Here is a 26,545-nt window from a genome sequence, read left to right as displayed (position 1 = left end):
TTATTATTAATGTCCCCAGCCAGAATTGAACCAATGACGCTGGTGTTGCATGCTCCACAATCTTACCAACTGAGCTACCTAAGACCATAATCAGGACCGACATCAATACACGGATGACCTAACCATGTCGGAGAAACCGCAGTGTTCATAGTACATGGGTGAGATTGACCATTTCACCCCTTCGGTTGAGTTGAAGGGCTCAGTTCTCGGTTCTGATTAAGGGTATTGTCTTGTGTTAGATTTAACAGAGGGAAATTACAGATGTCAAGATGACCTCCACTCAGCAGACAAGAGGTGTATCAAAGCACTACACCATTTCCATTGCCAGGCAACTGAAGTGGTAACAAAGTGGAGTTTTCAGAAGTGTTCGGTAATGACTACTGATTGTGTGTGCGGTTGTGTGTATGTGTGTGTAGTTTGTGAGTGGTAATGACTCTGATTGTGTGTGTGTGTGTGTGTGTGTGTGTGTGTGTGTGTGTGTGTGTGTGTGTGTGTGTGTGTGTGTGTGGTAATCATCTCATCTTGAATTAACAGAATAATGGGCCTTAAGAGTCCTGTAAACCATTAGGAGAGACTTTAACAAACTGTCCTGTGAGAGTGAGAGTGTGTGTGTGTGTGTGTGTGTGTGTGTGTGTGTGTGTGTGTGTGTGTGTGTGTGTGTGTGTGTGTGTGTGTGTGTGTGTGTGTGTGTGTGTGTGTGTGTGTGTGTGTGTGTGGTAATCATCTCATCTTGAATTAACAGAATAATGGGCCTTAAGAGTCCTGTAAACCATTAGGAGAGACTTTAACAAACTGTCCTGTGAGAGTGAGAGTGTGTGTGTGTGTGTTTGTGTGTGTGTGTGTGTGTGTGTGTGTGTGTGTGACTCAGAGGTGGCTGGTCTGGTCAGGATGGGGTAGTTTAAGTTTTAGATGAGTTAAATACACCATATTGTCAGTAAATGGCATCCACAGGTATTCATCAAGGACACCAATCAAGGACACCAATGTACTGCATGTCTCTAAAGAAACGGTGTCATATGAGGTGCAATACGGGGAACTCCTGCTACAGACTCAGTGTTATGGTGCCAATCTTTCCTATTCCTTTGGGATTCAGGCGTGCAGATATCCCCATACATATAGACCAGCATGACCTATACATATAGGCTAGTAGGACCCATACATATAGGCTGGTAGGATCCATACATATAGGCTAGTAGGACCCATACATATAGGCTGGTAGGATCCATACATATAGGCTAGTAGGATCCATACATATAGGCTAGTAGGATCCACACATATAGGCTAGTAGGACCCATACATATAGGCTAGTAGGATCCATACATATAGGCAAGTAGGATCCACACATATAGGCTAGTAGGATCCACACATATAGGCTAGTAGGACCCATACATATAGGCTAGTAGGATCCATACATATAGGCTAGTAGGATCCACACATATAGGCTAGTAGGACCCATACATATAGGCTGGTAGGATCCATACATATAGGCTAGTAGGATCCACACATATAGGCTAGTAGGATCCATACATATAGGCTGGTAGGATCCATACATATAGGCTGGTAGGATCCATACATATAGGCTAGTAGGATCCATACATATAGGCTAGTAGGATCCACACATATAGGCTAGTAGGACCCATACATATAGGCTGGTAGGATCCATACATATAGGCTAGTAGGATCCACACATATAGGCTAGTAGGATCCATACATATAGGCTAGTAGGATCCATACATATAGGCTAGTAGGACCCATACATATAGGCTGGTAGGATCCATACATATAGGCTAGTAGGATCCACACATATAGGCTATTAGGACCCATACATATAGGTTGGTAGGATCCATACATATAGGCTAGTAGGATCCACACATATAGGCTAGTAGGATCCACACATATAGGCTAGTAGGACCCATACATATAGGCTGGTAGGATCCATACATATAGGCTAGTAGGATCCACACATATAGGCTAGTAGGACCCATACATAGAGGCTAGCAGGATCCATACATATAGGCTGGTAGGATCCATACATATAGGCTAATAGGACCCATACATATAGGCTAGTAGGATCCACACATATAGGCTAGTAGGATCCATACATATAGGCTAGTAGGATCCATACATATAGGCTAGTAGGATCCACACATATAGGCTAGTAGGACCCACACATATAGGTTGGTAGGATCCATACATATAGGCTAGTAGGATCCACACATATAGGCTAATAGGATCCATACATATAGGCCAGTAGGATCCATACATATAGGCTGGTAGGAGCCATACATATAGGCTAGTAGGATCCATACATATAGGCTAGTAGGATCCACACAGATAGGCTAATAGGATCCATACATATAGGCTGGTAGGAGCCATACATATAGGCTAGTAGGATCCACACATATAGGCTAGTAGGATCCACACATATAGGCTAGTAGGATCCATACATATAGGCTAGTAGGATCCACACATATAGGCTAATAGGATCCACACATATAGGCTAGTAGGATCCACACATATAGGCTAGCAGGAGCCACACATATAGGCTAGTAGGATCCATACATATAGGCTAGTAGGACCCATACATATAGGCTGGTAGGATCCACACATATAGGCTAGTAGGATCCATACATACTGTATAGGCTAGTAGGATCCATACATATAGGCTAGCAGGATCCACACATATAGGCTAATAGGATCCATACATATAGGCCAGTAGGATCCATACATATAGGCTGGTAGGAGCCATACATATAGGCTAGTAGGATCCATACATATAGGCTAGTAGGATCCACACAGATAGGCTAGTAGGATCCATACATATAGGCTAGTAGGATCCACACATATAGGCTAATAGGATCCATACATATAGGCCAGTAGGATCCATACATATAGGCTGGTAGGAGCCATACATATAGGCTAGTAGGATCCATACATATAGGCTAGTAGGATCCACACAGATAGGCTAGTAGGATCCATACATATAGGCTGGTAGGAGCCATACATATAGGCTAGTAGGATCCATACATATAGGCTAGTAGGATCCACACATATAGGCTAGTAGGATCCATACATATAGGCTAGTAGGATCCACACATATAGGCTAATAGGATCCACACATATAGGCTAGTAGGATCCACACATATAGGCTAGCAGGAGCCATACATATAGGCTAGTAGGATCCATACATATAGGCTAGTAGGACCCATACATATAGGCTGGTAGGATCCACACATATAGGCTAGTAGGATCCATACATATAGGTTAGCAGGAGCCATACATATAGGCTAGCAGGACACATAAATATAGGCTAGTAGGAGCCATACATATAAGCTAGCAGGACCCATACATATAGGCTAGCAGGATCCATATATATAGGCTAGTAGGATCCACACATATAGGCTAGCAGGAGCCATACATATAGGCTAGCAGGAGCCATACATATAGGCTAGCAGGAGCCATACATAGAGGCTAGCAGCATCCATACATACAGGCTAGCAGGATCCACACAACAAATGTTGTGAAATTTGGACTATGGACATAACATGAGGCCACATTTGATCTATTGAACAATAGACTTCCATCTGACAAATATACTACTGCACGTACCTGTCCCGCTAGCATCTCGTAGAGGAGAACCCCATAAGCCCACCAGTCCACTGATTTCCCATAGGGCTGATATGCAATGATCTGTCAGGAGAGAGGAGAGAAAGGTGAAAGAGCCACATTACATTAATAATATACTGCTGGAGGCCCAACCCAAACACACCCACTATTCCATTGTGGGACCAGCATGTGGGAACCACTGCAACACATGTGAATTTCATATTTACCCAGGTTTGCTCTGCCTGCAATTTCAGTCAAGGACAGTTACTCTGCTCTGAGCTACGTTAACAGCAGTAGCAGCACATAGGATTATTCTCTTCAAAACTTCCACCACACCACCCACCATTATTACAGTGGGCTATGTATATCTGCCATAACAAAGGACTATTTTCCTACCATCCAATTTACCAGTCCACATGTCCACCCACACACATTGTACAGAAACACACAGAAGCTCTTGCGCTCGCACACACACATGCTCACTCGGATGCATAAACAAGCACACACAAACACACACACACACACACACACACACACACACACACACACACACACACACACACACACACACACACACACACACACACACACACACACACACACACACACACACACAGGGTCTACTGTTGTACATCTCCATTAAAGAGATTATCCAGTATTTTTGTATACTTTTTAGCCAGTAGTTCTGAAAGTAGAACTCTCGAGCCAAAAGTGGTCGCCAGAAATTGTGTACTATGTCACATATGTGATTGACCGCCCCGATTCGGTCCGTTAGCCCTGCTCGTCTTTGTCTAGGATTCACATGTGAGGCCATGTAGTAAACATACACTACATCAAATAAAATCCACGTTTATTTGTCACATGCACAGGATACAGAAGGTGTAAACGGTACAGTGAAGTGATACAGCCTCTCTGGAATGTCTCCGTTCATGACCCCTTATCTCTGGCCCTCGGCATCCTCACCCCTACCCCTTAATTTCTTCCCTCCTGTCCCCCTCAGTCTCTCCCACTCTGTCTCTACCTTCAGTCTCTCCCACTCTCTCTACCTTCAGTCTCTCTCACTCAGTCTCTCTCACTCAGTCTCTCTCACTCAGTCTCTCTCACTCAGTCTCTCTCACTCAGTCTCTCTCACTCAGTCTCTCCCCCTCAGTCTCTCCCCCTCAGTCTCTCCCCCTCAGTCTCTCCCCCTCAGTCTCTCCCCCTCAGTCTCTCCCCCTCAGTCTCTCCCCCTCAGTCTCTCCCCCTCAGTCTCTCCCCATCAGTCTCTCCCCATCAGTCTCTCCCCTCAGCCCCCCACCCCCGTGGTCCTCACCTCTGGGGCGATATAGTCGGGGGTACCACAGAAGGTGCGTGTGACCATGCCTTCATACATGTTCTCCTTACACATGCCAAAGTCTGCTATCTTAATGTGGCCCTCAGAGTCCAGCATCACGTTGTCCAATTTGAGGTCCCTGTGATAGAGGGATCAAAGAAAGGGAGAGAGATAAAGAGCAAGAGAGACATAAACAGAGAGAGGGAGAGAGAGAGAGGGGGAGAGGAAGCCAGAGAGTTGGAGAGAGAGAGGGAGTGAGAGTGAAAGAGAGAGAAAGGGGGATTAGCGTTGAGGTGTGGAAGGAAGGACAGACAAGTAGTCCAAACAGAAATTGAAGAATTAAAAAGGAAAATTTCAGAACACAGTGATATTTCTAACAAAGCACAATGTGATGAGATCTTGAAAGAGAAAGTAGACACATTCACTCTGACATTGAACCAAGACAAGCTAAGAAAATTTAGAAGAGTTGAAGTAGATTATAGAGATGGCAAGGTCTTTGCCTGGAGAAGACCAACACGCAAGAATTCAGAATCACATCTGCAGAGAAGGAAGCCTAGATCTGTTTCTTTCAACTTTACAAGCAGTGACGATGAGGATCACCCCAGACGCTCAGAGGCCAACTCCTCCCTAGATTTTTTAGATCAGGAAGAGGAGCCACGCAGGTTCCTCAACAAGAGAGGGAGAGGACGCGGAAGAGGCCAACACGGAGGGGGAGGAAGAATTCAAGACTATCCAACCACACGGAGCAGGACCAGAACAAGGCTGTGATCAACATTTCTGGAGAACCCCTTTCTGATGATTGCATAAGGGTCTTGTCTAAAGGACTGTCCTTTGCCCCCACATATTCAACTAATGAATTTAATACAAAGATTGACCTATTTCGTTTCTACAGGAATCTACATCTGAAGGCCTGGTACAAGCAAAACATCTCTCCAACTACAGACGCCAGTGTCTCAGGTCAGGCAGTTTCTGTTCCCTCAAAAACACCTTTTAAGCCCAAGTCCACTTTTTGTCCCATAGTCCAGAATGCCACACTAAATACATTTGCCAAGAAAGTTAATTTTGATGTGGAGAATCTGTTTAAGGGTAAAATTGATTCCAACAAAACACGACGTAATCTTTCTAAGACAGAGGGATGCAGTTGAATCATTGTCCAAAAATGAACGGATTGTAATTAAAAAAGCTGACAAAGGTGGTGCTACAGTAGTGTGGTGTAAAGACAAATATGTGACAGAAGCCTACCGTCAATTAGACAATGACGAATTCTACCAATCTCTTACCTTCAACCCTACAGAGGACCTAAAAACTGAATTGAAAGGGATCCTCACAGAAGCTAAGGAAAATGGTTACATTTCAGACAATGAGTTCAAATTTCTTTTCAATGGCAGTCCGCGTATGGCTTCTTTTTACCTTCTTCCAAAAATCCACAAAAATCTTGAAAACCCCCCAGGCAGACCAGTCATTAGTGGTAATGAAAGTCTGACAGAACCCATCTCTAAGTACATTGATTACTTTATTAAGCCTTTTCTGTTGTCACTTCCAGCCTATCTTCAAGATACCACAGATGTGTTGAACAATATTAAGGAATTGAAGAATATAGGTACAGCTTCCTTTTTAGTCACCATGGATGTGGAGTCTCTATACACCACCATTGAGCATCAACAAGGTTTGGCAGCGATGCACCATTTCTTGAGTACCCGGCCTGAAACTGAGATGCCTCCTACAGAATTCATTGTATCACTGACTGAATGGACTCTTAATCATAACATCTTTATCTTCCAGGACCGTATTTTCAAACAGGTCAAAGGATGTGCCATGGGAGCTTGCTACAGCCCTTCCTACGCTGGTTTGTACTTGGGTAAATGGGAAAATGACTTCATTTTGGATCCTTCTAATAACCATTTCTTTGACCGGATTATATGGTGGGGACGCTATATTGATGATGTTTGCCTGTTTTGGTCCGGCTCAGAAGATGAACTTATTTCCTTCCACCAATACCTTAACAGCATTAACCCTAACATCAAACTAACTATGGAATACAGCAAGGATAACATTCATTTTTTGGACCTCGATATTAGTAAAAATGACAAAGGTTGTTTGCACACATCAATCTTTAGGAAGCCTACAGATGGGAATACCATTCTGAGGGCAGACAGCTTTCACCCCAAAAGGCTAAAAGAGAATATTCCATATGGCCAATTCCAAAGAGTACGTAGAATTTGCGATCAGGAAACAGACTACAGTGTCAAATCTGCTGAATTGGAGAATCGCTTTTTGGATCGGGGCTACAGCGTTCAGGTCCTGAAAGATGCAGGTATAAGGGCTGGATTACTTGACAGAGAGAACTTGTTACGAAGAGGAGTGCCTCGTGATACATCAGAGAGAGTGTATTTTGTTACAAAATACAGCACTGAAGCAGAGAACATTAAAAGAATCATTAAAAATAATTGGGGAATCATCCAAAGTGATACGCTACTACGCCAAGTCTTTCCTGAACCACCAGTCATAAGCTTTAAGAGATGTCCTACCCTAAATGACAAATTAGTCCACAGTTATCTTCCGGGTGACTCTCAAAAAACTTGGCTTGACCACAAACCCAAGGGCTCTTTTAAATGTTACCAGTGCAACCATTGCAGTAATATTGCACAGAAAAAGTATTTTGTTGACACAGCTTCTAAAATGGAGTATTACCTCAAGCATTTTATTAACTGCAAAACCACTCATGTCATCTATAGACTGGAATGTCCACAGTGCAAGGTGTTCTACATTGGACGGACAAAGAGACGCCTTCAAGATCGCTTGGCGGAACACAAGTACGCCATACGGGTAGGCAATGAAGACTACCCCATGGCAAGGCACTACAAGTCCTTACACCATGGTAACCCTGCCTCCCTACAAGCTATGGGTATTGATCATGTTCCGGCCTCTATTAGAAAAGGGGACCGTCTTAAACAGTTAAACCAAAGGGAAAGTTTTTGGATTTACAAACTACAGGCCACTAAGTACCCTGGTTTAAATGAAGATATGGATTTCTCACCCTTCCTGTAGGGTCGTGATGGGTCCATTTGCTGTCATCTAGTGGACATTTTGCTCAATTGCCCTCTAGCTATGTTTGGACTGTTGTTCATGTTTTGCTGTGGTCTGGAGTACTGTGGAATATATTGCTTTCTTGTTCTGGACACTTCTCCCAGTCATGGTTAGGGTTGGAACTGCCTCTCTGGGTGTTCTGATGCTTCTAGCTTGGAGTTGTATGCTCATGATAACATAGCTACAGTATTTCACCTTTTCATGTGTATATTATTGCTTACTAGGTGTGTCCAATTTGGTAACCACTCCCTCTTCTAATTAGGGCTAATTGGAAAAGCCTTTCAAAAGAGGACATTGTATTCTCTTTTTTCTGTACTCCCTGACGAAGGCCATGCAGCCGAAACGCGTCGGTTTTTAACAACTTTGTTTCTATTGAACATGCCATACTAATAAAGGCATTTTAATTAATTATATGAAGAGTGCCTTGGTCCTCCTTTCTTTCTTTTTGTGGAAGGAAGGCGTTTGAGAGTTTAGTTGTATGTCAGCTGTCATTTGATTAGGGAGCTGGCGTGTTGTTGACTGAATTATTACTGTTGGTTCTTTCTGAAGGAGGCAGAAGATCAGAGGGAGGCTGAAAACGTTTGAAAAACATCAATATTTTTGCCTTAAATTATCCTGTTTTTCTGTCCTCAACACGCATTCAACACACTAAAACACTACAACAGACAATCATTCTTTGGCCTCTAATCAGCTGTGCTCCTACAGCAGCCCGCCTCCACTTTTCTTTTTACCATTCCTTCAATCTACCTTCCTTTCTAGCGTCTTTCTGCTCCTTTGCCTGTTCATTTGCATTCGCTCTGCGTTTTAAAGTAGTCCTTTAGTCCCGTGTCTTATATCACTGTGTTTAAGCCCTATGTTTTATATCACTGTCCTTTAGCACTGTGTTTTATATAACTGTCCTTTAGCCCTGTGTTTTATATCACTGTGTTTTATAGTAGTCCTTTAGTCCTGTGTTTTATATCACTGTCCTTTAGCCCTGTGTTTTATATCACTGTCCTTTAGCACTGTGTTTTATATCACTGTCCTTTAGCCCTATGTTTTATATCACTGTCCTTTAGCACTGTGTTTTATATAACTGTCCTTTAGCCCTGTGTTTTATATCACTGTGTTTTATAGTAGTCCTTTAGTCCTGTGTTTTATATCACTGTCCTTTAGTCCTGTGTTTTATATCACTGTCCTTTAGTCCTGTGTCTTATATCACTGTCCTTTAGTCCTGTTTTTTATATCACTGTCCTTTAGCCCTGTGTTTTATATCACTGTCCTTTAGTCCTGTGTCTTATATCATTGTCCTTTAGTCCTGTGTTTTATATCACTGTCCTTTAGCCCTGTGTTTTATATCACTGTCCTTTAGCCCTGTGTTTTATATAACTGTCCTTTAGCCCTGTGTCTTATATCACTGTGTTTAAGCCCTGTGTTTTATATCACTGTCCTTTATCCCTGTGTTTTATATCACTGTCCTTTAACCCTGTGTTTTATATCACTGTCCTTTAGCCCTGTGTTTTATATCACTGTACTATAGCCCTGTGTTTTATATCGCTGTCCTTTAGACCTGTGTTTTATATCACTGTCCTTTAGCCCTGTGTTTTATATCACTGTATTTTAGCCCTGTGTTTTATATCACTGTACTATAGCCCTGTGTTTTATATCACTGTCCTTTAACCCTGTGTTTTATATCACTGTCCTTTAGTCCTGTATTTTATATCACTGTCCTTTAGACCTGTGTTTTATATCACTGTGTTTTAGCCCTGTGTTTTATATCACTGTGTTTTAGCCCTGTGTTTTATATCACTGTGTTTTAGTCCTGTGTTTTATATCACTGTCCTTTAGACCTGTGTTTTATATCACTGTCCTTTAACCCTGTGTTTTATATCACTGTCCTTTAGTCCTGTATTTTATATCACTGTCCTTTAGACCTGTGTTTTATATCACTGTGTTTTAGCCCTGTGTTTTATATCACTGTGTTTTAGCCCTGTGTTTTATATCACTGTGTTTTAGCCCTGTGTTTTATATCGCTGTCCTTTAGCCCTGTGTTTTATATCACTGTGTTTTAGCCCTGTGTTTTATATCGCTGTCCTTTAGCCCTGTGTTTTATATCACTGTGTTTTAGCCCTGTGTTTTATATCACTGTCCTTTAGCCCTGTGTTTTATATCACTGTCCTGTAGCCCTGTGTTTTATATCACTGTGTTTTAGCCCTGTGTTTTATATCACTGTGTTTTAGCCCTGTGTTTTATATCACTGTGTTTTATATCACTGTGTTTTATATCACTGTCCTTTAGCCCTGTGTTTTATATCACTGTGTTTTAGCCCTGTGTTTTATATCACTGTGTTTTAGCCCTGTGTTTTATATCACTGTACTATAGCCCTGTGTTTTATATCGCTGTCCTTTAGACCTGTGTTTTATATCACTGTCCTTTAGCCCTGTGTTTTATATCACTGTATTTTAGCCCTGTGTTTTATATCACTGTACTATAGCCCTGTGTTTTATATCACTGTCCTTTAACCCTGTGTTTTATATCACTGTCCTTTAGTCCTGTATTTTATATCACTGTCCTTTAGACCTGTGTTTTATATCACTGTGTTTTAGCCCTGTGTTTTATATCACTGTCCTTTAGCCCTGTGTTTTATATCACTGTGTTTTAGTCCTGTGTTTTATATCACTGTCCTTTAGACCTGTGTTTTATATCACTGTCCTTTAACCCTGTGTTTTATATCACTGTCCTTTAGTCCTGTATTTTATATCACTGTCCTTTAGACCTGTGTTTTATATCACTGTGTTTTAGCCCTGTGTTTTATATCACTGTGTTTTAGCCCTGTGTTTTATATCACTGTGTTTTAGCCCTGTGTTTTATATCGCTGTCCTTTAGCCCTGTGTTTTATATCACTGTGTTTTAGCCCTGTGTTTTATATCGCTGTCCTTTAGCCCTGTGTTTTATATCACTGTGTTTTAGCCCTGTGTTTTATATCACTGTCCTTTAGCCCTGTGTTTTATATCACTGTCCTGTAGCCCTGTGTTTTATATCACTGTGTTTTAGCCCTGTGTTTTATATCACTGTGTTTTAGCCCTGTGTTTTATATCACTGTGTTTTATATCACTGTGTTTTATATCACTGTCCTTTAGCCCTGTGTTTTATATCACTGTGTTTTAGCCCTGTGTTTTATATCACTGTGTTTTAGCCCTGTGTTTTATATCACTGTGTTTTAGCCCTGTGTTTTATATCACTGTGTTTTAGCCCTGTGTTTTATATCACTGTCCTTTAACCCTGTGTTTTATATCGCTGTCCTTTAGCCCTGTATTTTATATCACTGTGTTTTAGCCCTGTGTTTTATATCACTGTCCTTTAGCCCTGTGTTTTATATCACTGTGTTTTAGCCCTGTGTTTTATATCACTGTCCTTTAGCCCTGTGTTTTATATCACTGTGTTTTAGCCCTGTGTTTTATATCACTGTGTTTTAGCCCTGTGTTTTATATCACTGTGTTTTAGCCCTGTGTTTTATATCACTGTGTTTTATATCACTGTCCTTTAGCCCTGTGTTTTATATCGCTGTCCTTTAGCCCTGTGTTTTATATCGCTGTCCTTTAGCCCTGTGTTTTATATCGCTGTCCTTTAGCCCTGTGTTTTATATCACTGTGTTTTAGCCCTGTATTTTATATCACTGTGTTTTAGCCCTGTGTTTTATATCACTGTGTTTTAGCCCTGTGTTTTATATCACTGTCCTTTAGCCCTGTGTTTTATATCGCTGTCCTTTAGCCCTGTGTTTTATATCACTGTGTTTTAGCCCTGTGTTTTATATCACTGTGTTTTAGCCCTGTGTTTTATATCACTGTGTTTTAGCCCTGTGTTTTATATCACTGTGTCTTAGCCCTGTGTTTTATATCACTGTGTTTTAGCCCTGTATTTTATATCACTGTGTTTTAGCCCTGTATTTTATATCACTGTGTTTTAGCCCTGTGTTTTATATCACTGTGTTTTAGCCCTGTATTTTATATCACTGTGTTTTAGCCCTGTGTTTTATATCACTGTCCTTTAGCCCTGTGTTTTATATCACTGTGTTTTAGCCCTGTGTTTTATATCACTGTCCTTTAGCCCTGTGTTTTATATCACTGTGTTTTTGCCCTGTGTTTTATATCACTGTGTTTTAGCCCTGTGTTTTATATCACTGTGTTTTAGCCCTGTGTTTTATATCACTGTGTTTTAGCCCTGTGTTTTAGTTAATCTACCACTATCTGTTGTTGGAGCGTCAGAACACTAAACGGAGAGCTGGAGCGATGGAGGAATGAGTTGAATGGAAATTACTTTTCAGTTGGAGTCCTCATAGAGGACATGTTGACCTCAGCCTCTCTCGTTCCACTCTTTCTTTCTCTTGTCGTTTTCTTTTTCAAGGAGTCAGGTGATTAATGTGAGATGAATGCTGCAGTCCTCTGGGCATTCAGACGTCACAGCAACACATTGAGTACTGACAGAACCACAATGATAGAGATAAAACAGATATTTCTCTCTCTCTCTCTTTCAACCTCACTCATTCCATATCTCTACCTCTATATTCCTCCCCATTTACATCTCTGTCTTTCCTTTCTTCATAACTAATTCTCTCTTACTATTGCTTTTGTCTCCATTCTCTAACTCTTTCCCTGTAGCCTACAGTATTCTCCATGTACAGTATCTATGTACAGTTGAAGTCGGAAGTTTACATACACCTTAGCCAAAAACATTGAAATTTTCACACTCCTGACATTTAATCCTAGTAAAAACTTCCTGTTATAGGCCAGTTAGGATCACCACTTATTTTAAGAATGTGAAATGTCAGAATAATAGTAGAGAGAATGATTTTTTTCAGCTCTTATTTCTTTCATCACATTCCCAGTGGGTCAGAAGTCTACATACACTCAATTAGTATTTGGTAGCATTGCCTTCAAATTGTTTAACTTGGGTCAAACGTTTCGGGTAGCCTTCCACAACGTTCCCACAATTAGTTGGGTGAATTCTGGCAGAGCTGGTGTAACTGAGTCAGGTTTGTAAGCCTCCTTGCTCACACATGCTTTTCAGTTCTGCCCACAAATATTCTATAGAATTTGAGGTCAGGGCTTTGTGATGGCCACTCCAATACCTTGCCTTTGTTGTCCTGAAGCCATTTTGCCACAACTTTGGAAGTATACTTGGGGTCATTGTCCATTTGGAAGACCCATTTGCGACCAAGCTTTAACTTCCTGACTGATGTCTTGTGATGTTGCTTCAATATGTCCACATACTTTTCCTTCCTCATGATGCCATCTATTTTGTGAAGTGCACCAGTCCCTCCTGCAGCAAAGCACCCCCACAACATGATGCTGCCACCCCCGTGCTTCACGGTTGGGATGGTGTTATTCGGCTTGCAAGCCTCCCCCTTTTTCCTCCAAACATAATGATGGTCATTATGGCCAAAGGCAGACATTCCATTTTATTTTTATTTTATCAGACCAGAGGACATTCCTCCAAAAAGTACGATCTTTGTCCCCATGTGCAGTTGCAAACCGTAGTCTGCCTTTTTTATGGCGTTTTTGGAGCAGTGGCTTCTTCCTTGCTGAGCGGCCTTTCAGGTTATGTTGATATAGGACTCGTTTTACTGTGGATATAGATACTTTTGTACCTGTTCCCTCTAGCATCTTCACAAGGTCCTTTGCTGTTGTTCTGAGATTGATTTGCACTTTTCGACCCAGGTAAGTTGGTTCTCTAGGAGACAGAACGCGTCTCCTTCCTGAGCGGTATGACGGCTGCGTGGTCCCATGGTGTTTATACTTGCATACTATTGTTTGTACAGACGAACGTGGTACCTTCAGGCATTTGGAAATTGCTCCCAAGGATGAACCAGACTTGTAGAAGTCTACAATTTTTTTCTGAGGTCTTGGCTGATTTCTTTTGATTTTCCCATGATGTCAAGCAAAGAGGCACTGAGTTTGAAGGCAGGCCTTGAAATACATCCACAGGTACACCTCCAATTGACTCAAATGATGTCAATTAGCCTATCAGAAGCTTCTAAAGCCATGACATAATTTTCTGGAATTTTCCAAGCTGTTTAAAGGCACAGTCAACTTCGTGTATGTAAACTTCTGACCCACTGGAATTGTGATACAGTGAATTATAAGTGAAATAATCTGTCTGTAAACAATTGTTGGAAAAATGACTTGCGTCATGCACAAAGTAGATGTCCTAACTGACTTGCCAAAACTATAGTTTGTTTACAAGAAATTTGTGGAGTGGTTGGAGTTTTAATGACTCCAACCTAAGTGTATGTAAACTTCCAACTTCAACTGTACATCTCTTAGCCTCTTCCTTTCTCTCTTTCTTTATCTTTCCTGTACTTCTCCTTCTTTTATCTCACTACCTCTACGATGAGTCTCTCAGTCTATATTTATATAACCTTCTAAGCTAACCTTTTCAGCATGCAGATATAAGATACAGCTATTATAAACAAGCCAGGCAAAGTTGCAGCTCAATACTCAGCTTTCACAAACAGCAATTTCTCCCTGTGCCACTTTAGTTGTCCCTGATGTGTTTTGTATTTCAGTGTGGGACTAATTTCTACACTACACCGGATAAGGAAATCCCCCAAACCAGTGTAGAGATGAATATGGTTCCTCCAGGGAGACTTTCACACCCACCTGTATACAACACCCTTTCTGTGCAGGAAGAACAGACCCACAGCAATCTCTGCAGCATAGAACCTACAATGGCAACAACATGATCACTTAGAAACATGGAAAAGCATGTAGATATGTGAAAAGTGTGATGATTTTTCAAAACAGTAGATGTTACAGAAAGGTATAATACCAGGTTGATAATACAGTACATCCATTTACAGAGAGCTGAATTTGAGGATATAGATGCTGTATTACTGACTTTAAACCTGTCTTATAGGTGAGCTAGGTCTATATATATGGCTGGGGCTATAGCCAGTGACAACAGACTGTAACTTACACTGCCTGTGGCTCCTTGAACTTGCCCACACGCTGAATGTGGTACATGAGGTCCCCTCCATTAATATACTCCATCACAAAGTACAGACGATCCTAGGAGAGATGACAGAGATGGAGAGAGATAGAGATGACAGAGATGGAGAGAGGGAGAGAGAGAGAAAGTCATCAACATCAAACAAACCTTCACAAAAGCTGAAAGGCAGGATGTAGTGTTTATAGAACACCTCTGTAGTGACTGACCCACAGCCTCCTATTAATACCTGTACTACCTGACCTACAGCCTCCTATTAATACCTGTACTACCTGACCCACAGCCTCCTATTAATACCTGTACTACCTGACCCACAGCCTCCTATTAATACCTGTACTACCTGACCCACAGCCTCCTATTAATACCTGTACTACCTGACCTACAGCCTCCTATTAATACCTGTACTACCTGACCCACAGCCTCCTATTAATACCTGTACTACCTGACCCACAGCCTCCTATTAATACCTGTACTACCTGACCCACAGCCTCCTATTAATACCTGTACTACCTGACCTACAGCCTCCTATTAATACCTGTACTACCTGACCCACAGCCTCCTATTAATACCTGTACCACCTGACCCACAGCCTCCTATTAATACCTGTACTACCTGACCTACAGTCTCCTATTAATACCTGTACTACCTGACCCACAGCCTCCTATTAATACCTGTACTACCTGACCCACAGAAATAGAAAGCTGACAGACGTCAACGGAGGAAACAAAACACAGTAGGTGTGCACCCTCATCAGTACCCCGCTGATGTACACAACATAGAAGACCAATAGTCCCATAATCCATCCCTGAAGTGTATGAACGCCCAGCAGGTGTCAGGTGTAACCTTCAGACCTGAGTGTTTTATTGTTTTATGAAAGGCCTTATAAGTCATCTGTCAGTCAGACAGAGAGGCTGGAGCAGGACTCTCCACAGGGCTGACTGAAGACAAAGGCCTCTCTTCTCTCTCTGCTCTGTAGATCTATATGCTGGGGCTGTTTGGTTCAACTCACTCCACTCACTGGCCACTGTGTTGAAGCAGTGTGGGCCGTGTACACGCACAAAGACAATGACACAAAAGAAACACACATTAAATACACACATTTGTTTTACTATCCTTGTGGGAACCAAACGATTGATTCCCATTCAAAATCCTATTTTCCCTAAACCTTAACCTAACCCTAACCCTAATCCAAAACCCCAACCTTAACCCTAAACCTTACCCTTAACCTAACCCTAATTCTAACCCTAACCCTAACCCTAAACCCAACCCCTAAGCCTGAAATAGTAATTGTCCTTGTGGGGACAGGCAAAATGTCTTGACTTGTCAGAACTGTCTTTGTTTTCTTATCCTTGTGAGGACTTCACACACAAGCCCGTGCTCTAAAGGAGTGTGTGTAGATGCCGTAGTCAAGGGCTCTCTCTGTTTCTTCTCAGTAAGAGGTTCATGAAAGAGTGATGAGAACACATTGAGGATGCCTCCTCTATTATTCAGCTGCAGGATGACCCCTGAACCCCGTAGTCCCACTGGGAATCCCCTGTATGTATGTGTGTGTGAGTGTGTGTGTGTGTGTGTGTGTGTGTGTGTGTGTGTGTGTGTGTGTGTGTGTGTGTGTGTGTGTGTGTGTGTGTGTGTGTGTGTGTGTGTGTGTGTGTGTGTGTGTGTGTGTGTGTGTGTGTGTGTGTGTGTGTGTGTGTGTGTGTGTGTGTAAGTCCATGTATGTATGCCCATGTGTGTGTACAGTACCTACCACAGTCTGAAAGCAGGAGTGGAGTGCAGTGAGGAACGGTGGTTTGTCTCTCTGAGCCAGGACTCTCTTCTCCACCATGGTACACTCCACATCATCATCCTGGATCACCACGTCCTTCTTCAGGATCTTGATGGCGTACAGCTCCTCTGTGGACTTCATCTCTGCCAGCATCACCTACACAGGGACACCTGGGGTTAAAGGTGCTTTCTCTGCCCTAACCCTAACCTTAAAGGGACATTACATTCCAAAAATCTAAGTTTGTCAGAAGTTTTCACACCTCAAAAGTAGTCTACCGAATATGTCCAAAATGATCCCTGCCATTGGTTCTGCTGATCCAGCTTGATGCCTCTACCTCTAATGAATTCAACTGACTCACATGTTACATTCCCAGCCCCTTCTCTTACCTTGCCAAAGCTGCCCTTCCCCAGCAGAGCCAGAAAGTTGAAGTCACTGAGTCGGACACGGTCCATTCCGGGCATGGTGCGGTCCGAGCTGAACCGTCTGTGGTCCGCTGGCGTAATCACTTTCTTCCCATGGCCCAACTTGGCTTTCTACGACGCAAAACACACACACACAGGTACGTACGCACGCACGCACACAGACGCACGCAAGCACACACACACACAAACACAAACTTGTTACACCAAATTTTATTAACCCCACATATTACAAATCATACTACATGCTCCACAGACATGACTCAACATCCAACAAACGAAATAACAAAAATGTCATGAGGTGCTTGATGCAGCCTGCCAAGTAAATGATCTGTCATTAAGGGCGAGGACTTGTCCCAAATGGCACCCATAGGCCTCTAGTCTAAAGTAGTGCACTATAAAGGGAACAGGGGGCTATTTGGGATGCATCCAGATTCTTTCTTTCACACAACCATCATGATGAAATCCTATTCTTCTGATTCTGACAGCATCAAATGCAACCCAGTGCTCAGCTGCCTTTCATCCAGGGTATATTGGTGTGGAACAGAGTTGAGACCAAGCATTAAAGGGGCAATCTGCGATTGCTACATCCATTTTGGGACTTTTAAATGAATGATATATATCTATTGATTCGTCAAGAATATAACTTAGAAATGCCTCATGAGCGTAGTTCAACTGTCATCAGAACCCAAAATATAAGATTGTTTTACTCCATTGTTTGTAAACAATGTAATTGTAAACAAACACTGTATAGCTTCAAAATAGATAAACTATAATTTTGATCACCTGGATGGTCAGTTCTTGCATCCATAGCTCTGTCCATACATTTCTCTAACCCCATCCCTCAGGTGTTTACCCAAAAAAGCAGAGGGGTGTCCACTTTTGTGTTGTTTAAATAGCAGATTGCCCCTTTAAGTGTCTCCTGCCTATGAGACTGACAGAGAGGCAGTCAGAAAGTATAGTCTGGTGCTCTGGGACTTGTGGGAGTTCCATAACAGCTGTTCTGGAGTCAGGTAATATTCCTCAGAGTCACAAACACTATTCCCACTCATCTGTCTGCTTTATGGTAGCTTTAACACTGGGATAGATGCCATGGTAATAGACTGCTACCATGCTCTAGTGGGGCTATGCTTTGACGATAGGCTTACAGCTATTAAGATCTACATATTTTCAAGGCTTCAGAATGGACCCATGATGAAGCTACTGCATAGCTAGTCGGTAGGTGGTAATAACAAGTTCCTATAGAGCTTCAGAACCAATTTATATCCCAAACAACACAAACTAATTCAGAAAATGAATGCAGAAGCACCAAGACAACATAAAGACTTGATAACCAAAAGTTGTAATAACAGAACAATTCAGATATTTTGATGTTTCATATCGACTGATTGGAGCATAAAAAATATATTTGTTGCCCTTTGATTGACAGTTATCCAGAGTAGTATTGGGCATCATTGTGAGGCGTGGGTGCGGGTCAGTAGGGGTGCCTCTGTGCCCCTTTGTGATAATGATTGGACTGCCATGTCCCCAACACAGAGGGCAATTAGAGCCCACCGCCCACCACTGCAGCTCCAACCGCTGTCTGTTTCTTTCAGATAACAAGAGAAAAAGGAAACTAACACCCAGCAGAGAGACAACTGTTGCCAGGCCAACAACCTGTCTATGACTGCATTTCAGAAAGAACTGAAGCCTTGGACCAGACTCACTATCATGGTCCTGATTCTATTATGATTCTGGCGATGAATGCACACCTGATGAAAAATACAAACACAATTTGAGAAAATGAACTGCAATTTTTAAAGGAGCAGTTGACTTTGTCTTTTCGATAACTAGGTATTTTTAATTTGTCTAAATTTGTCTCTGGACACTAGGGAAATACTCTTGACAATCTGATGAAGGCCAACCGTTGCCGCTTGCTATAGACCACCTTCTGCCCCCAGCTGTGCCCTGGACACCATATGTGAATTGATTGCCCCCCATCTATCTTCAGAGCTCGTGCTGCTAGGTGACCTGAACTGGGACATGCTTAACACCCCGGCCATGCTACAATCTAAGCTTGATGTACCTCAATCTCAGACAAATTATCAATGAACCAACCAGGTACAACCCTAAATCCGTAAACACAGGCACCCTCATAGATATCATCCTAACCAACCTGCCCTCTAAATACACCTCTGCTGTCTTCAACCAGGATCTCAGCGATCACTGCCTCATTGCTTGCGTCCGTAATGGGTCTGCGGTCAAACGACCACCCTTCATCACTGTCAAACGCTCCCTAAAACACTTCAGCGAGCAGGCCTTTCTAATTGACCTGGCCCGGGTATCCTGGTAGGATATTGACCTCATTCCGTCAGTAGAAGATGCCTGGTTATTCTTTAAAAGTGCTTTCCTCACAATCTTAAATAAGCATGCCCCATTCAAAAAATGTAGGACCAGGAACGGATACAGCCCTTGGATCACTCCAGACCTGACTGCCCTAGACCAGCACAAAAACATTCTGTGGCGTACCGCATTAGCATAGAATAGCCCCCACGATATGCAACTTTTAAGGGAAGGTAGGAACCAATATACACAGTCAGTTAGGAAAGCTAAGGCTAGCTTTTCAAACAGAAATTTGCATCCTGCAGCACACACTCCAAAAAGTTCTGGGACACTGTAAAGTCCATGGAGAATAAGAACACCTCCTCCCAGCTGCCCACTGCACTGAGAATAGGAAACCACCACCGATAAATCCACTATAATTGAGAATTTCAATAAGCATTTTTCTACTGCTTTCCACCTGGCCACCCCTACCCCGGTCAACATCTGGACCCCTACAAATCAGCAGGGCTAGACAATCTGGACTCTCTCTTTCTAAAATTATCAGTCGAAATTGTTGCAACCCCTATTACTAGCCTGTTCAACCTCTCTTTCGTATCGTCTGAGATCCCCAAAGATTGGAAAGCTGCCGCAGTCATCCCCCTCTTCAAAGGGGGAGACACTCTAGACCCAAACTGCTACAGACCTATATCTATCCTACCCTGCCTTTACAAGGTCTTCGAAAGTCAAGTTAACAAACAGATCACCGACCATTTCGAATACCACCACACCTTCTCCGCTATGCAATCTGGTTTCCGAGCTGGTCATGGGTGCACCTCAGGCACGCTCAAAGTCCTAAACAATATCATAACCTCCATCGATAAGAGACAATACTGTGCAGCTGTATTCATTGACCTGGCCAAAGCTTTCAACTCTGTTAATCACCACATTCTTATCGGCAGACTCAACAGCCTTGGTTTCTCAAATGACTGCCTCGCCTGGTTCACCAACTACTTCTCAGACAGAGTTCAGTGTGTAAAATCGGAGGGCCTGTTGTCCGGACCTCTGGCAGTCTCTATGGGGGTGCCACAGGGTTCAATTCTCGGGCCAACTTTTTTCTCTGTATATATCAATGATGTCACTCTTGCTGCTGGTGATTCTCTGAACCACCTCTACGCAGACGATACCATTCTGTATACATCTGGCCCTTCTTTGGACACTGTGTTAACTAACCTCCAGACGAGCTTCAACGACATACAACTCTCCTTCTGTGGCCTCCATCTGCTCTTAAATGCAAGTAAAACCAAATGCATGCTCTTCAACCGATCGCTACCAGCACCTGCCCGCCTGTCCAGCATCACTACTCTGGACGGTTCTGACTTAGAGTATGTGGACATCAACAAATACCTAGGTGTCTGGTTAGACTGTAAACTCTCCTTCCAGACTCACATTAAGCATCTCCAATCCAAAATTAAATCTAGGATCGGTCATCTATAAGTCTCTGCTAGATAAAGCCCCGCCTTATCTCAGCTCACTGGTCACCATAGCAGCACCCACCCGGAGCACGCGCTCCAGCAGGTATATTTCACTGGTCACCCCCAAAGCCAATTCCTCCTTTGGCCACCTCTCCTTCCAGTTCTCTGCTGCCAATGACTGGAACGAATTGCAAAAATCCCTGAAGCTGGAGACTTATATCTCCCTCACTACCTTTAAGCACCAGCTGTCAGAGCAGCTCACAGATCACTGTACCTGTACATAGCCCATCTGTAAATAGCCCATCCAACTACCTCATCCCTATAATGTTATTTTTTTCTTCTCCTTGCACATTCATCTTCTGCACATCTATCACTCCAGTGTTTAATTGCTATATTGTAATTACTTCGCCACCATGGCCTATTTATTGCCTTACCTCTCTTATCCTACCTCATTTTCACATGCTGTATGTAGACTCTTTCTACTGTATTATTGATTGTATGTTTGTTTATTCCATGTGTAACTCTGTGTTGTTGTTTGTGTCGCACTGCCCATCTTTATCTTGGCCAGGTCGCAGTTGTAAATGACAACTTGTTCTCAACTAGCCTACCTGGTTGAATAAAGGTGAAATAAAATAAAAATATATATAAAAATTGTTCAAAATCATATAATATAAGTCACTGGTGATTTTGGAAGATGCACAGAGCATTCATTTTCAAGTGGCTCTTATGATGGTTGACAGCGGTTCTAGACCCAGCTTCTGTAGCAGGATGCAGAGAGAGACTGGGAGATCTCAGTGGAAGTGTTGAATAAAGGTGGGCTGACTCACTGACTCACTGGTATGATTGCTCAGAGACAGACGCTAAACCATTCAATAGACAGGAGAGACTAATGCAAGCAGAGCTTAGGGACCGTCCCTTTACTGCACCAACACACCACCAACAACAAGCATGAACTTCAGAACGTCATCATGTTAGACCTACAGGGAGATTATAGGTAGGTGTGTTGACATTAATGTTGACTAAATGAGTTGGTAGTGTTAGGTAGTGTTATTGGTTTCAATCTAGTGGCTATTGGTAGGAAAAAGAGCAGCTAGCTCTAGTGGTCAAGAATGGCAGTTAAACCACAAGGTGCAATGTTTCCTTTTTTTCTGTATGCAAAGCATTAAAAAGGCACTTTTAGTACTTACTACAGTACTTACTTACTATGTTACTACAGTACTTACTTACTATGTTACTACAGTACTTACTTACTATGTTACTACAGTACTTGCTTACTATGTTACTACAGTACTTGCTTACTATGTTACTACAGTACTTGCTTACTATGTTACTACAGTACTTGCTTACTATGGTACTACAGTACTTGCTTACTATGTTACCACAGTACTTGCTTACTATGTTACCACAGTACTTACTTACTATGTTACCACATTACTTACTTACTATGTTACTACAGTACTTACTTACTATGTTACTGCAGTACTTACTATGTTACTACAGTACTTACTTACTATGTTACTACAGTACTTACTTACTATGTTACTACAGTACTTGCTTACTATGTTACTACAGTACTTGCTTACTATGTTACTACAGTACTTGCTTACTATGTTACTACAGTACTTGCTTACTATGGTACTACAGTACTTGCTTACTATGTTACCACAGTACTTGCTTACTATGTTACCACAGTACTTACTTACTATGTTACCACATTACTTACTTACTATGTTACTACAGTACTTACTTACTATGTTACTGCAGTACTTACTATGTTACCACATTACTTACTTACTATGTTACCACATTACTTACTTACTATGTTACTACAGTACTTACTTACTATGTTACTACAGTACTTACTTACTATGTTACTACATTACTTACTTACTATGTTACTACAGTACTTACTTACTATGTTACTACAGTACTTACTTACTATGTTACTACAGTACTTACTTACTATGTTACTACAGTACTTACTTACTATGTTACTACAGTACTTACTTACTATGTTACTACAGTACTTACTTACTATGTTACTACAGTACTTACTATGTTACTGCAGTACTTACTATGTTACTGCAGTACTTACTTACTATGTTACTGCAGTACTTACTTACTATGTTACTGCAGTACTTACTTACTATGTTACTACAGTACTTACTTACTATGTTACTACAGTACTTACTATGTTACTACAGTACTTACTTACTATGTTACTACAGTACTTACTTACTATGTTACTATAGTACTTACTTACTATGTTACTACAGTACGTACTATGTTACTACAGTACTTACTATGTTACTGCAGTACTTACTATGTTACTGCAGTACTTACTTACTATGTTACTGCAGTACTTACTTACTATGTTACTACAGTACTTACTATGTTACTACAGTACTTACTTACTATGTTACTACAGTACTTACTTACTATGTTACTACAGTACTTACTTACTATGTTACTACAGTACTTACTTACTATGTTACTACAGTACTTACTTACTATGTTACTACAGTACTTACTTACTATGTTACTACAGTACTTACTTACTATGTTACTACATTACTTACTTACTATGTTACTACAGTACTTACTATGTTACTACAGTACTTACTATGTTACTACAGTACTTACTTACTATGTTACTACAGTACTTACTTACTATGTTACTACAGTACTTACTTACTATGTTACTACAGTACTTACTTACTATGTTACTACAGTACTTACTTACTATGTTACTACAGTACTTACTATGTTACTACAGTACTTACTTACTATGTTACTACAGTACTTACTTACTATGTTACTACAGTACTTACTTACTATGTCACTACAGTACTTACTTACTATGTCACTACAGTACTTACTTACTATGTTACTACAGTACTTACTTACTATGTTACTACAGTACTTACTTACTATGTTACTACAGTACTTACTATGTTACTACAGTACTTACTATGTTATTACAGTACTTACTATGTTACTACAGTACTTACTTACTATGTTACTACAGTACTTACTTACTATGTTACTACAGTACTTACTTACTATGTTACTACAGTACTTACTTACTATGTTACTACAGTACTTACTATGTTACTACAGTTTTATGTTAGCTGATATTATGATTTCTAAAGATGGTTATATGTGATGTGTTGGAATCTGAAGTTCAGTTTGTACAACAAAAAAGCTTAACGTAGATGAGAAGATAGACAATGTGAAACATACAATAGATTTTGTGAGAGCATTTGACCATAGAGTTTAAATCTCTTGTTGATCAGCAGTGAGTTTGATAAATGAGTGTACAACACACACACACACACACACACACACACACACACACACACACACACACACACACACACACACACACACACACACACACACACACACACACACACACACACACACACACACACACACACACACACACACACAAACCTATACAATTGAATCCAATCCAATGTTGCCACCTTGTGGAGAAGAGTGTGTGCACACACCAAGGCGTGCATGTACAGGACAGTTCATCACTATACACATGCCCACATGCTTAACCACTTATTAGCCTTCTATAGTCTAGGCTTGTGATGGACTAATAGAAGGCGGGCTGCGGACCACACTACTGGCCAATAAGGAGGGGTCATTGTCAGTCTTAGCCAATGAGGAGCAGTAGTGTTGCTCTCCTGGGCAATGACAGTGCATTGCTGAGCCTGAGATGGTGAGGATGAGGACCCCTCCAGAGGTCTGTGTGGTCCACAGATTTACTAACATCAACGCTGTATGTGTGTTTGTGTGTGTGTGTTTATGCATGGGTCTGTGTGTGTGTGTGTGTGTGTGTGTGTACAATGTGTGATGTAAGAGTGAAAATGTGAGAATTTCTCTTGCGTAGCAGACACCTAACAGGTAAGGCCTGGAATTGCTCCTGACCACATGACATGACCTGTACAAACTCGGCATCTTTGTTAGTAAATCACGTTTGAAGAAGCTGAGCGCTACTCAAACCATCAGAGGAGAGGTGTGAGACATCAATGGAAGAAGACAGGAGGAGACTGCAGAGCTGATAGAGAAGGGTGGGAAAAGGAGGGATGGTTAAAGGAGAGGTGTGGGGCAGAAGAGCTACCTTGAGGTGGTGGTTTAATTGGCAGGCCTAGAAGAGACAGGAAAGAGAAGCTACAGTGGTAGTAAGTCCCCACCACCCCTTTAAAGCGCTTCGATATCCATGATTATTAACAGCTTATTTTTAATAAAGGATGGCATTATCAGCACATACAGAGAATGTCAAAACCATCTCTCACAATATGCAACGGATACTATGCTCAAGAGCTACAATACACCTGTAGAGGCATATCTCTCTCCCTCTCTCCCTCCCTCTCTCCCTCTCTCCCTGATGATGATGGTTTCCCAGGCAACCCAGCCAGACTTGTGAAACCCCTGGCCTCGGAGGGATGTGAAGGCTGTTGAATAGAGCGACGTGAGAATTAAAACAACCCAACTACATGTAGGTCTCAGGAGACTTTGTTTCAGGACAGGAGACGACGCGAGGAAAGGAGGTCATATGGTTTTGCTCTGTGGTACTGTGTCAGTAGTTTGTATGGATTAAAGAGGAAAATAGATAGAAAAAGAGAAATGTGAAAGAGGAGAGGAAAATAGAAAAAGGCTAGTAGTACTCTGAGAGCATCCATTCCAAGTAATATTCAAACACACAGCTAAAGAGGAGAGAGTAATATTAATTCACACAGCTAAAGAGAAGAGAGTAATATTCAATCACACAGCTGAAGAGGAGAGAGTAATATTAAATCACACAGCTAAAGAGGAGAGAGTAATATTCAATCACACAGCTGAAGAGGAGAGAGTAATATTCAATCACACAGCTGAAGAGGATAGAGTAATATTCAATCACACAGCTAAAGAGGAAAGAGTAATATTCAATCACACAGCTGAAGAGGAGAGTAATTTTCAATCACACAGCTAAAGAGGAGAGAGTAATATTCAATCACACAGCTAAAGAGGAGAGTAATTTTCAATCACACAGCTAAAGAGGAGAGAGTAATATTTAATCACACAGCTGAAGAGGAGAGAGTAATATTCATTCACACAGATAAAGAGAAGAGAGTAATATTCAATCACACAGCTGAAGAGGAGAGAGTAATATTCATTCACACAGCTAAAGAGAAGAGAGTAATATTTAATCACACAGCTGAAGAGGATAGAGTAATATTCAATCACACAGCTAAAGAGGAAATAGTAATATTCAATCACACAGCTAAAGAGGAGAGTAATTTTCAATCACACAGCTAAAGAGGAGAGAGTAATATTCAATCACACAGCTAAAGAGGAGAGTAATTTTCAATCACACAGCTAAAGAGGAGAGAGTAATATTTAATCACACAGCTGAAGAGGAGAGAGTAATATTCATTCACACAGATAAAGAGAAGAGAGTAATATTCAATCACACAGCTGAAGAGGAGAGAGTAATATTCAATCACACAGCTAAAGAGGAGAGAGTAATATTCAATCACACAGCTGAAGAGGAGAGAGTAATATTCATTCACACAGATAAAGAGAAGAGAGTAATATTCAATCA

At 41.5% G+C, this 26,545-nt stretch overlaps 2 protein-coding genes across 2 annotated transcripts in view; both read right to left on the bottom strand.

Moving 5' to 3' along the window:
• rac1b (Rac family small GTPase 1b) overlaps nt 1-26,545 on the bottom strand; it is a 140,623-nt gene that overhangs the window by 104,083 nt on the left and 9,995 nt on the right. The window lies entirely within an intron of this gene.
• The window catches only part of LOC139573255 (protein kinase C alpha type-like), a 46,484-nt gene that overhangs the window by 16,321 nt on the left and 3,618 nt on the right, over nt 1-26,545 (bottom strand). Inside the window, exons 4-9 of the mRNA XM_071396509.1 lie at nt 17,141-17,287; nt 16,737-16,910; nt 14,960-15,051; nt 14,644-14,706; nt 4,919-5,057; nt 3,610-3,690 (exon numbers count right to left, since the gene is read on the bottom strand). Of these exons, the coding sequence (XP_071252610.1) occupies nt 3,610-3,690; nt 4,919-5,057; nt 14,644-14,706; nt 14,960-15,051; nt 16,737-16,910; nt 17,141-17,287 (696 nt within the window). The remainder of the gene's footprint in view (nt 1-3,609; nt 3,691-4,918; nt 5,058-14,643; nt 14,707-14,959; nt 15,052-16,736; nt 16,911-17,140; nt 17,288-26,545) is intronic.

This window comes from Salvelinus alpinus, chromosome 1, assembly GCF_045679555.1.
Source record: "Salvelinus alpinus chromosome 1, SLU_Salpinus.1, whole genome shotgun sequence".
Classification (NCBI taxonomy): Eukaryota; Metazoa; Chordata; class Actinopteri; order Salmoniformes; family Salmonidae; genus Salvelinus; species Salvelinus alpinus.
Note: the sequence above shows the minus strand (reverse complement) of the source record. Positions and strands in the feature narration are given on the sequence as shown.